The sequence below is a fragment of the Ochotona curzoniae genome, unplaced genomic scaffold (genome assembly GCF_017591425.1).
Source record: "Ochotona curzoniae isolate NIBS_2020 unplaced genomic scaffold, NIBS_Ocur_1.0 contig_2754, whole genome shotgun sequence".
NCBI classification, from domain to species: domain Eukaryota; kingdom Metazoa; phylum Chordata; class Mammalia; order Lagomorpha; family Ochotonidae; genus Ochotona; species Ochotona curzoniae.
In genome coordinates, this window is record NW_024465582.1 from 4722297 (window position 1) to 4735249 (window position 12953).

At 42.0% G+C, this 12953-nt stretch overlaps 1 protein-coding gene across 5 annotated transcripts in view; it reads right to left on the reverse strand.

The window, feature by feature from the left end:
• CTNND2 (catenin delta 2) overlaps window positions 1-12953 on the reverse strand; it is a 661272-nt gene that overhangs the window by 262561 nt on the left and 385758 nt on the right. For all 5 annotated transcript variants that reach the window (XM_040977415.1, XM_040977414.1, XM_040977418.1 and 2 more), the window contains one exon: window positions 11184-11439. In XM_040977415.1, coding sequence (XP_040833349.1) covers window positions 11184-11439 — 256 coding nt within the window. The remainder of the gene's footprint in view (window positions 1-11183; window positions 11440-12953) is intronic.

A 12953-nucleotide genomic window follows, 5' to 3' on the forward strand; every position in this document is an offset into this window, starting at 1 on the left:
GCTATGCCTCTGTGCCAGCCCCAGAGCTTTTGTCCTCAAACTGGTGACCCATACACCACGATCCAGTATAAAACTCTAAAGAGACACACAGAAAGGACAAGTGCGTGTAAAAAATGCTTTTCCAAAAGTAAGGAAATAGTGGGAACACTTCTTTCACCTTCCAACGTACTTTAGTAGGTGAAACATCCCATGCATGTGGAAACGCAGCCCATTAAATATCTTCTTATTTGACACTTGCCCCCTCCTGCTTTTCTGCTCTCCCATTCTTCAATTTCCTAACAAACCTGGGTGTCTGCCAGAGCACACTTGATGTAGATTCCAGTTCAAGTAGGTGATTGTTATCTTCAGTAGGCGAAGGAACCTAAATAACTGGACTTGTCAAAATGCAAACTGCTATGAGTAGTGGAATTACAAAATTTCAGTTTAAACATGTTTCTCCACTATGAAGTGCTAGTTTTCTCTCTAGATCTCAGTACCTTCTGATGAATGAGCACTAACAATTCCAAAACATCTCAAGAGACAGAGAAAGTGAACTGATTTTTATTTCTCCAATTAAATGTTGAAGGAGATGTTTGAAAGTCATCGAAATAGTAAAGACATGGAACGACTCAGACACCCACTGAACGAGCAACGGGAAGACAAACTGTGCTACACCAACTTCATGCAATACTGCTCTGCCATTCAAAATAAAATTTTACCATTCGCAACAAAATGGTCCCAAATAAAAACCATTATGCTCAGTGAAATCATAAGTCAACCCCAAAAGGACAGATACCATGTGTTCTGTCTGATAAAAGGCAATCTTAATGCAAAAATACAAGATCAATACATATACAGATAGGCATGAATATATAAATGTATATTTATCTAGAGCAACTGTATAATGGAGACTAGCATACAGAGAAGTGAAGTGTGCAACTCTACTCCCAAAGTAAGAGATGGACTCCCAATAAGACTGTTAAATATGAGAATCAAGATGGCAGAATGCGGTAAGAACATGTTTAAACAGAAGGAGAAACATTAGCCAATGTGAAGCAGAGAGAGCACATACCAGGAAGTAGGAGAGGACAGACTGATGGCAGAGGAGCACCTGGACATTGAAAGACACGGAAAAGCAGCAGACACTATGGTGTGTTGTTGCAGTGACCAGATACCCCAGTGGCATTCAGCATAACACAATCCAAATCCCACCAGTGGCCAGAACTCCAGCTACAACCAGGTGGAAAGCAGAGTTCACTAGGAGCTCAGGAGGTGAACCCAGACAAAGAACTGCCTGTCCTTTGACTTCTTAGATTTAACCATGAGCAGAGACATAGTAGCAGATCCTGAACAGGTGCTGCAGCAACAGGGTGAATTTCAGAGTTCAGTCGACCCCCTAGAGCCAAATCAGGCTCCATTTTGTGTAGGGACACAAGGGCTTTGGGAAAGGATTATGCATGCACTAAGCTTGGAGCATACTCATTTCTGGCTCAGTGAAATTGCAATGACGTGGTATGCTACATGCTTCATGCAACACAGGTCCAGACAGCCCTCAGACCTGACATCCAGCAGATCAAGAACTCCAGCAGTGGCATATCTGGTGCCATTTGGTACAGTGTGACAAAGGATTAAAGACAGGGACAACAGTGAGCTGTACATAACCACATGGTAAGCTTCACCATAACACAAGATAATCAAGCTCTCTTCAATCAAAGGAAAAGATCCTTAAATGTGCATGTGAAAAAAATCAATTGACATATAAAGGAATGCCAATGAAACTCACAGCTGATCTCCCATAGGAAACTGTATAGGTCAGAAGAGAATGGAGCAACATATTCCAGATTCTAAAAGGAAAAAAATTGTCAGCCCAGGATAACGTACCCAGCAAAGCTTTCCTTTGTCTTTGAAAATGAAATAAAATTCTTCCACAGTAAAGAAAAGCTAAAAGAATATGCCTCTTCCAAACCTGTCCTACAAATGATACTTAAATGGAGAATACATTGAAGACTAAGGCTGAGGAATTGCTTTCATTATCAACTGTCCAAGCTCTCTGAAAAGAGTGTTCTGAACAGCACATAGGTTCAAAAGATTGAATTTATTATATATGCCTAGGACATATATTAAATATAACCAAACACATACTTGTCAAAAATTCATAATCTGTATTCCTATAAGGGAAGCATGTCATATTTATCCAACTTTGGAAATTAAGTTTTCTGTTCCTAAGAGCCTATCAACTTGGACAACTTGAGAAGACAGAAAATTAATACTTTGATCTTATATGTAATTTGTAGCTGTAATCATCATGTGTCCATGCAAGTTTATAGATCCTGCATGTGAATAACTGTGTGAACAGCCAACAACAGATTATGTATAAACATACACATACACACATATATATATATACATACATACACACACATGTACTTGCACAGCTCATGGAAAATGTCGAACTAAAAGATGAGATTATTTTGGTGTAGAATTTTTGAAATCCATGCATTTTTCTCAGTATGCATTTTTCATGAACTGTCTGAAGACTCCTCACATGTGGAACGTGTCTGATGCTTTGTCTACCATAATCAGGTCTGGAGTTGTCGAGTCTATCCTTAGGAAAAGACAACACCTGAGAATTACTGACCAAATGTGTCCATTCTGACAGCTGGACTTCCACGGTGACTCTAGTCCTGGTGAGGGCTCCCACTTCTGAGAACCAACCCTGGGTAGCAGGCATCCTTTCTCCACATCTGTTACCTTGCTCAATATCCCAGCCACAAAATCCTCCTTCTGAGTCCTTGAAACTTCTTCCCAGAGCACAAAGATCTTAAGTGGGAGATGAATGGGGCTAGAGAGATTTTAGGTGGAATATATGGATAAAACTGGAACATTTGGATTCTTGACTCTTTCTCTCTGAGTTTGCAAGTCTCTCTAATCTTCCAGAAAATGCCAGAGCAGGAGGTGCCTTTGTTTTTTGATTCTCAGCATTTCATCATTTCTTTCAACTAAAAACTGAGAGACCGACTTCACTTACCTACAGGGAATCTTAATTCTCACTTGCAGTCTCAGCTCTGCTTCATCAAAAACAGCATAAAGAATGATTTCACCTGTGAGATCTCACTGTTCTGATAGAAAATGTTTAAATCTCATAAATACAAATGCAATGTTACCCATGAAATGGAGTTTACCAGTGACACAGGAAGTAATGCAAATTACTGAAGTTACACACATATGACAATAACACTATTATTATTTGCTTTGCTCAACAATTAAATCTACCATTCCCTACTGGCTAACTATCTTTATGTGTTAATACTGCACTTAGTATTATTGGTGATTTTAAAGTTAAGAATAAAGGTGTTTAAACTTTCACAGAATTCTGACTTCTACTGAGACAGGCATCCTTAATGTTGAATGATACCATTAGATGTAGTCTTCCCCCAATAAGCCTACTAAACATTTCATGACAAAGACTGCATGAAGTATCTCATTTCTTTCCATTGGGGTTCAGAAACAAGAGAGCACAGTGGGTTTTGGTAGAAAGATTTTTTAAGAGAAAAATCTGGAAGGATAGTGGGAGTGTCTGACAGATCCATTTGTACGCATTAGAGCTGCAAGTAGCCAAGGATGTCTTGGTCTCTGGCTTCACAAAGAAGATCAAACAGGACTGTGTGACAATCACCCTCACAGAGGGAAGGGAGCAGATGCATGTGTCAAAGGTGATCTGTTGTTCCGGTAGACCTGGGGTGTGCAGTACTAGCAGTGAATTATTATTTGAAAAGTGTAATTAACTTGCTCCTCCAAACTGGTATTTGGAGTAAGGGAAAAAATTAATATTGGCACAGACATGCTTGAAATGTTGTCCTAATCTGTTCTGCATTGCTGTGACAAAACAGCCCCAAACCATTCCATCCAAAGCATAGAAGTTTGCTTGACCCATAGTTCCAGAGGTTGAGAAAATTCAGGAGCTTGACTGGCAACCGCTCAGCATCTGCCAAAACCTGCTTGCTGCACACTGACAAGACGGATGACACCCCAGGAGGAGGAACAAGAAAACTCTAAAGTTTCCGCCTCCTCTTAGGAAGCTGGCCTCACCCTCTAGGGTTCATCTGATCCGATTACCTCCTGCAGGGCTCATTTCCATTGCACACACTTTGGTGGGGAGAAGCACTGAAGCTGTATCGTGGAGAATATGGTCTTCTGCACTGCTGAACAGGGCCCTGAAAAGGAGGTGTTTGTAAAGCAGATGAAATCACTCTTTCGCAGTGAAGCCTTCTTCATCTTCCAACACCCTCCTCCGGCTGCGAGCGCCCAGAGATTAGTGATGCCCTTCTTTCCAGCTGCTCCAGGTCTGGGCCCTCACCAAAATCCCTCCCGCTCCCCACACGGAATGCCCAGGCCTCTCTTTGCCCCTCTTATCTGACAGCCCATGGTCTCTACTACCAGATGCCATTCACATCCCGAGCCTCGCCCTGAGGTGTTCCTGGAGGCAGGAGTGATGGTTACCATGGAAACAGCAGCTAAAATCAGGCCCTCGGCTATGCAAAGAAGACCTTGTTTTATCGTCACAGACATCTGATGAAGGAAGCACTTCTATTATTACCAGTTTACACCTTGGACACAGCAGTGCAAGTAAGATCATACTAGGAATTAGGATTTGCTAAGAATCCTATAGACAGGCTGCAGGTTCTATTCCCGAGTACAAGGGACAGCAGGCACCTCTGCACAGACCAAGATCATCCCCTGGGTGAGAGAAGACATCTGAATTCCTATGCATGCTTTCTGCCAAATGAAGCTGGAGAAGGAAGTATTGCAACATTTGCTTTCTAGATGGACCCTGGTCCTGTCCCTTGGTGAAGAATTCAGATAGTGGCAGGTCTTAGTGGGAACGACATCATGGAGAGGCTAGGGGAGGTATCATTGCATTTGTTCTAACACCTTGTTGCTGCTGCTGCTGTGTGTTGGTCCATGTGAAATTCTGGATTTTGTCAACTACCTTCAAAACAATCCCCACAAGATGGCACTAATAATATAAGCACACTCTAAGTCCAAGAAAATGGTGACTTCTGGGCCTAATTCGATGGCTTGGTTAGCTAATCCCCCCACCCCTGCAAGCACTGAGATCCCGTACAAGCACCAGTTTGTGTCCCAGCTGCTCTACTTTCAATCCAGCTCCCTGCTTGTGGCCCGGGAAGCAGCAGACGATGGCCCAAAGCCTTGGGACCCTACACCTGTGTGGGACCCCGGAAGAAGCTCCTTGCTGCAGACAGGCTCAGCTCTGGCCATTGCAGCCATCTGGTTAATGGGCTAGTGGATGCAAGATCTTTGTCTCTCCTTCTCTCTGTAACTCTGCCTTTTTAATAAATAAACATTCAAAAAAAAAAAAAGCAAGCAAGAAAATGGTGACCTCCCCTCATCTACTGGCACAGTCAGGAAATCCCTCCCTGCTAACCAGTAAAATACAGACCTAACATATCAACCTTACCTCTCTAAGAAAAGGTTTCTGTGATGATCACAATGTACGTACAAAAGTTTAAAATCTCCTTTATCTTCAATGCCCACTGTTTGAAGCTGTATCTCCAATGTGCCTTTGGAGTTCTTACTGAATAATGTAGATAGAGTATGGTCTGTTAGGACACGCAGACTCACTTGGAAAGTGTCCCTGCAAAGTCGGTGCCTACACAGAACTCAAGAGTGCAAACTTCTTTGATAATACAACACCTGCAAGTGTAATTAAGTTAACACAGAGTCATGTCGGTTTAAGGTGGACCCTAAATCCAATGCTTGCTGACTGTGGAAGATGAGAAGAAGACTGAGTAGAAGCTATGGAGACAGTGGCAGACATTGCAGTAACGCAGTCATGATCCAAGGAAGATAAGGAACCACCAGGAACTGGAGCAGGCAGTGAAGAACCGCACCCGAGAGCCCTGGGACACAGCACGGCTGTGGCAATGCCTTGTCCTCAGCCTGCCAGCCTCCAGAACCTTGAGAGAACACACACCTGTCACGTGACATCATCCGGTTTGTGGCAATGTGTCACAATTGCCAATACTGTCTGTCCCCTCCAAATTCCTCTGTTGCGATCTGTTGCTGATGTGGTGGTGTGAGCTGGCACAGGGCTGGAGGGTGGTCTTGGTGAATGGCGACAGTGGTCTGACAGTAAGGGACCCTGAGAGCTCCCTTGCTGCTTCACTGGGATGAGTGTTTACAAGGAAAGGACCCTCTGTGAGCACAGGATCGCAGATGCCTTGATCTAGAAATCTATATTTCCGAGGTTCAGGGCAGTACAACATCCATTTAAATTGTGTGAAAAATCGTCAGGCTATGGAAAAGTCATAGTGATAACACAGAGCTAAGACATCGCCATAGGCAGGTGTGGGCTGACATATGACCTTGGACCCTGGGAAAGTCAGTCAGCTTGCCCCTCGTGTATGACATACGACCTTGGACCCTGGGAAAGTCAGTCAGCTTGCCCCTCGTGTATGACATACGACCTTGGACCCTGAGAAAGTCAGTCAGCTTGCCCCTCGTGTATGCCACACCCCAGCCAAACTTGGTCTGAGCGTTTCAAACAGGGCCTTCCTCTCCATGTCCAACCCTCTTGACTTGTACCCTATTTCATTTTCTTGGAAAGCCTACTCTCATTTTTTTTCCTGCATAATTATGATCTGCTTGTCTAGGTTTGTGCCAGTCTTGGAACTCCTCCTTGATGCCTTCTTTACCACACCTGCCTTGTTCCCTTGTATGAGCTTCTCGGAATGAACCTTACTCACACAACTTTGAAAGTGCTTCAAGAAGCAGAGCTGTATTCAAGCTGCTATACCTGCAGAGTCCACCCAGGAGTACTCCATAAAAAGTCCCCACAATCTATCTAGTGCCTTTAGGGGGTCTGGTGGGAGGCATCCGGAGCAATGAGCGCTCCAGGCCTCTATCCTTGGGCCCACGCTTACCATGCCCTGATGCAAGCTCACAGAGGACCCCCACACACACCTTCCTAATTTCCCAGTGATCACAGCAACTATACTGCAGGACCAGAATTTGGGAAGATTTAAATAATGTTAAGCATCAGTCACAAAGAGTGGAACATATTTATTTCTTTGAATCATCACTGCTATCATCACCAATGCTTCCAGAAAACTTATGCTGAAACCAGAGGGGCCCACCATAATCCTCATTCTTCTTCCACAATTGCTGGTGAGCTATGAGGCTGAGCAGAGAATAGAGCCCAGGGTATGGGTGGGGGTGGCAAAACCCTCCTCACAGGCTGTCTTATGGAGACAGAGGTACTCTCACATGATTTCCAAGGTAACTAAGAAGTTGAAAGAGTCAGAGAAGGAAATGACAAAAGGCACACATTTTTGTATCAATGCAGATTAGTGTAGAAGGCTTTCTTAATCAGAGACAAACTATAATGGCCTTTGCAATGCCCGGGGGCCGTGGGGAGCCTGTTCAGACATTACTAAACGTGTGACTTGCAGAGTTCTTCCAAGGGTGAGGGCTTCACTTTGTGTGATTAGTGTGGAACGCCAAATAGAATGCTTTTTAGTAATACCCCATGATAAATCATAAAATACAGCAGAAACCCGCAGACAGTTCCCTACAAGTGCACTTGCTAAAAAACAGTCAAATATTGTGACTTGAACTAGAACCAGCTTAAGGCAGAGGTTCCACAGAGCCAACTGGAGGCGTGGTTGCTAATCTGAGCCCTGTGTCAGCAGTGAACACGAACCCTTGTGCACAATCTCTGGTAAGGAACAAGAAGATAAAGTTGACTGTAAATCATGCTTGTGATAAGTGGGAGACTTTCAGCATGCTGGAGAAATTGCTTTTGAGATAATGTACATCAAGGACTAATCACACATGATTAAAAGATGCTACTCTTGCTAACATTGACACATGGATTTATGTCAGTACAATATTTAGCCATAACTTTCTTTCTTTTATACACAAGACATTTATGACACCTTTAATAAACCTAGGGATATCTGTCTTGCTTTATGCTTCTATACTTACGCCGTTAATTGAATTTTCAAAACAAGAATACCGTTATGACATAATTTTAAAATAATTTTAAAATTAAAAAATCATTTAGATTTATATTTGACTTAAACATTTAAAGTGCAGCATTCAAAATATTAAGTGTAGGATCCAAAAATATTTTAGCTATGCCAGTAATCCTAGTGGAGTTACCATTTATAGAAGACAACATACAAAATAAGTTTCTTTAGAAAATGTGGTTATGCAGTAAATTGCATATGTATAAAAAACCATTTCCCATTGGTTCCTGACTTTGAAAAGAAAATTGGATTTTACTGTCACCACCACATATATGGCTTCTCATCATTTCTTATCAGAATACACAAGGGAGAAGCTACAAGCAAGAAGGGTGAAGTCTTGCCATAATCTATATGACCAAGTCAAGTCTCAGCAAGAAAAAGCCACCCGTTCAGAACCAATATGCCCATGGTCTATGGCACAGAACAATGCCCAACAACTGGGATTTCCTGGCTTCAAGTCTTCGTCGCAATTTAGGCTAACTTGATTTGGTAGCAGAGTTGGCTTAAAACTTTCACATTGCATAATACTAAAATTCCTTCATAAAGAAAAAGATACTGGTCATATTATTGTCAACTGTTAAGCTAGATATCAGACAAGAAAGGAAAATAAGTGAAATGAAAAGTGCAAAAACCACACATCCAGCAACAAGGACGCCAAAGCCACTGCAAAACTTTGTGCACTTGTTTTCATTCCTCCCAATTCCTGAAAACACACCTGGTAAACAAGTCATTCATCCTTGGGGAAAAGATGCAACTATATTCCTTCCTTTCCTTTTTCCTTTCCATAAAGAAGTCACATCCTTCATGCCCCCATGTGTGGCAGTGTGAATGCTAGTCTGTGGACTCACCTAGTAGCAATTTTGTCTTCAAGGAATTATTTACCAGTGCCACTCACTATTGGCTCTAGGTGCTTCAACTGGACTCACAGATGCACAGCACGTACTTTGAAAACTACAGTGTGTTCTGAACATGCGAGTCGTAAAGATGATTGTTGGCAACATGTAAAACTTCAAAACATTTTAAATCATGAGCCACAAAACCAAAATAACTTTTGGGCCCTGCATAATTTATTCACTAGTTCTAGCAACAGAAAAAAAAAATCATTCTTCTTCTAAGACAAATGTAATAAAAATCCACTACTAAATAAAAACTCATTATTTGAAGGAAAATGCCAAATCTTGTCTTAAAATATGGATTATGTTTCGGATTTGAATTTTAGATTTGGTGTCTTCGTTTATTTCAAGAAAATCCCACAAGTTTGGAATAATTCTATTCTATTCTCCATTCCCTTTGCATAATGCCAAGTTATTACACCCTTTTAAATCAAGCCATAATGATTCAATCCTGGTTCTAGACTTGATTCTGTTTCCTTTATCTGCATGGCTGAGTTTAAATGACAACAAAGATTTTGTAAAGTCAATACATACTTAAGGCCAATGCTTAGCATTCTGAAAGCTAACTGCATTTATAATTCATATAACACTGATTTGCATATCAATTTACACATATAAAAGATTAGTGCCCACCGTCTTATTCATTCTAACATTTCTTATTACTGTCCCCCCTTTTTTTAATAGAGAGCATTTAATAAGTATTAACTGACATAATCCACAACTTGAAAAGCTGAGAACCATGACAATATACTGAAAGGAGCAAAGGACCATAAAGGTGACAGTAACAGAAAATGGAAAACAGGGCCATTCGATAAAATACCACACATTCAGAATGCAGTTTGAAGTACATAAGCTAGGTGTAGCTTCAGAAACATAAATTCAGCAGCTTATTAGGCTAAATTCCTCTAGTATGAAATTTTAAAGCCCTTCTATTGGAGACCAAATGTTTATTCTCAATTTAAATGTACAATCTTAAATAACACATAATGCCAATGCAACGGTACATTTTTCTATTTTATAATTTCTTAAGAACTATTATTCCATTTCTGTGCATTTTTAGTAAAGTATGAGAAAAATTTCAACATGCAGAGTGTTACGCTATTTTCTAAAGAATATTCCAGCCGTACATGAATACTGAAAGAACATTTCAGCATTTATGGTAGATGACAGGACCAAGAGCATCGAGACTGCTATGGAGACTGACGACAGGGACACAGGCACCTATGCACTGTAACTCCTGACAGTGAACACTGCACAGGTACAATTCACTTTCATAACGGGTGTCATGCCAGATGCACTGTTTCACATGCACTTTCCATGCAAGGCTGAAAACTGCTAAAGCAGCTAACTCAAAGCAGTTCATTAAATGATCCCATTCTGCCCTTAGAAGTGATTTATTTTTCACAAGAATGTATACAGTGCGGTCTATGGGAACCTGCTGGTTCTGCTGGTGAGAACGCCTTAAAGTGAATTTGAAGATTTTCTCCAGCATCAAAGCACACGCCTGACTATAAGAAATATCAGCGATCTAGCTGATGTACTGAGTACATGACCTAGCTCATGTACTCACACACAGATGTGCACGTGTGAGACTCAGCCAGCGCAAATCCAATGCTATGAATAAAACATCCATGAGCTCCACAGAGACGCAATTACAACCTCACTGAATCTCTCGTTACTGTTAAAAAATGAAAAGGAAACACACCTCAAAAATAATAATTTCTCTCATGCTATGTTCAAGTTTTGATTGATCCCCAAACAACTTTATCTCACTGTGCATTTTCAGACATACAGGAATGAAGGCAGCAAGAAATTTCTCAACTTTCAGTTTCTAGTGTGACTTGGTATGTGCATCCCTCTTTACTCTGCTAGGAAAGAGGTGACAAAGCCTATTTCTACTGCGACAAACATCCACGCCATGATATTCAAAGTCCAACGATAACATTGTCAAGTCTCAGTTGCCACCATCTAAACAAGGGTTTTTCTAAGTGTCAACAAGCAGCTGGACTCCCGGAAAGTACCTGCAGATATTCTGGCAAGAGAATGCTTTTGTTTGCCCTAGGATGGAGAGTCACAGAAGCTAACAAGAACCTAGCCATAAATGTCCATGTTCCACCCGGGAAAAGCCAGTATTCATGCTCAGCCAGTGACAAGAATGCAATAATATAATATACTTTTTCTTAAAAAGTCAATGCCATAACCACGCCCAGTTACAAATCTCCCTCAGTAGTATAAGGAATAGAAAAACGTTGGCACTTACCTGGGGTCTTTCTGAATGCTGTCAATGGATGGGGACCTGGCCAAGGTACCTTCGGGTGGGAGGGCAGGGCCGGATTTGCTGTACGGAGACTCCACAGAGGGACAATACTGCAGCTGTCGGTAGGGGTCGGCGTAATTGGAGGCTGGGCCGGCAGCATAGCTGGCCCTCTGGAAGGTGGCAGTGGCGGCGTTCTGTGGGCCATGCTGGCTGCCTGTGCGCTGCAAGGGGACGGAGTCGACACCAGGGGAAGACGGGGCTACGACAGGAAAGTAGGGACAAAGTAAAAAATTGAGGACCTGCTCACAGAAACGGTTAACCAGGTCTAGGCAGGGGGGAAATTACACACATAAAAAATAGGGGTTCAAAAGAATAAAAACAAATTAATCTTTAGTATTTCAGCCCAACGTCATTTCAGTAAAACGATAATGAGCATGTTATTTCAAAAATACACCTGTCAGGTACAGGGAGGAATGCACCTGTTATGTGGATGCTGCTTACCAAACCCCCAAATAAGGTGTGCTTATCTGAAACATAAACTCCCTGTCAAGTAAAGCGCAGAGAAATGGAGGGAACATTCTACCAGGAAGCATGTCATTCTCTCTTTATTATTCAAATTAAGAAACTTCAGAATGAGTTCAGGTAATGTGACAGTAACTTTATTAACGGTGTAAAACAAATTCGATAACAAATTTCATTTTCCTGAACTGAAGACAATAAGAAAAGGGAGTGTGTAGTAGGCGTGGAGGTGGGGCTCTTAGTTCCGTAATGATTACCAGAACATTCCATGCAAGGTTGTGCTACTTTCTGCAAAGTAACTTCCAAAAAAAATCTTATTTTTTCACATGCCCCATTCTTGAGCAAAGCTGTCACAGGAGGAAATACATGTAGTGATGGGAAGGTATGTGGGAGAAGCAGGAGAAAACCAATGCACCTGCAGCCGGACAAAGCAACACGCTGACTTGGCTTTCCAAGAACGCCTGCATCTTTGAACACAGCTAAAATGTTTTGAGATGTTTCTGCATCACTCACTGAAATCGGTTTGACTATCTCTAAGTTTAATTCCAATGTTTTGGTTTCCTTTCCGGGATCTTTTCACACTATTTTTAACCAATTCTCAAAAATACTTTGCCTTTTTTCCTAGACTACACATGAAAGTAGCATCTTTCACATCAACAGGATACCACCGGGTATGTATTGTCCCAACAAGTGTTGGTCATGATTAGCATTGTATACTCCATTTATTTTCCGGCCTTGCCAATCAGCATGTTTTCAAAATACAGCCAGTGTCTGAATATAACCATCTACTCCACGCATGTGCCACAAAGTCAGATATACAGAGAGGAGAAACAGAAAGGAAGATCTTCCATCCAATTATTTGTCATTAAGGTTAAAGGCACAAGCTGCGATGGAAATTTGGAACATTCGGATGCCACCACCTCAATGCTGACTCTAGGACAAACTCCAGGAGCAAACAGGCTGCCCCAGAGCATCAGAAGGAGGACACAGCACCCTCCTGCCACAGGAGGATGAAAGAGTGAGCATCATTCACGAGGATGGGTTTCCCTTGGTGGTTGAGAGCGACTTGTTCTCGGTTCTGCAAGCCCCATGCATGAGCTATGGCATGAGTGCTTCAGGGACTGGCAGCCCCACGTGCAAGCTATTGCATAGCACTCACTGCTGCAGGGCCCAGTGAGTGGGCCTGGCTGTGTTCCAGCAGCCACAGTAGAATTTCACATCATTTTCACCTGTCACAAAGCACTATTTTCTGGC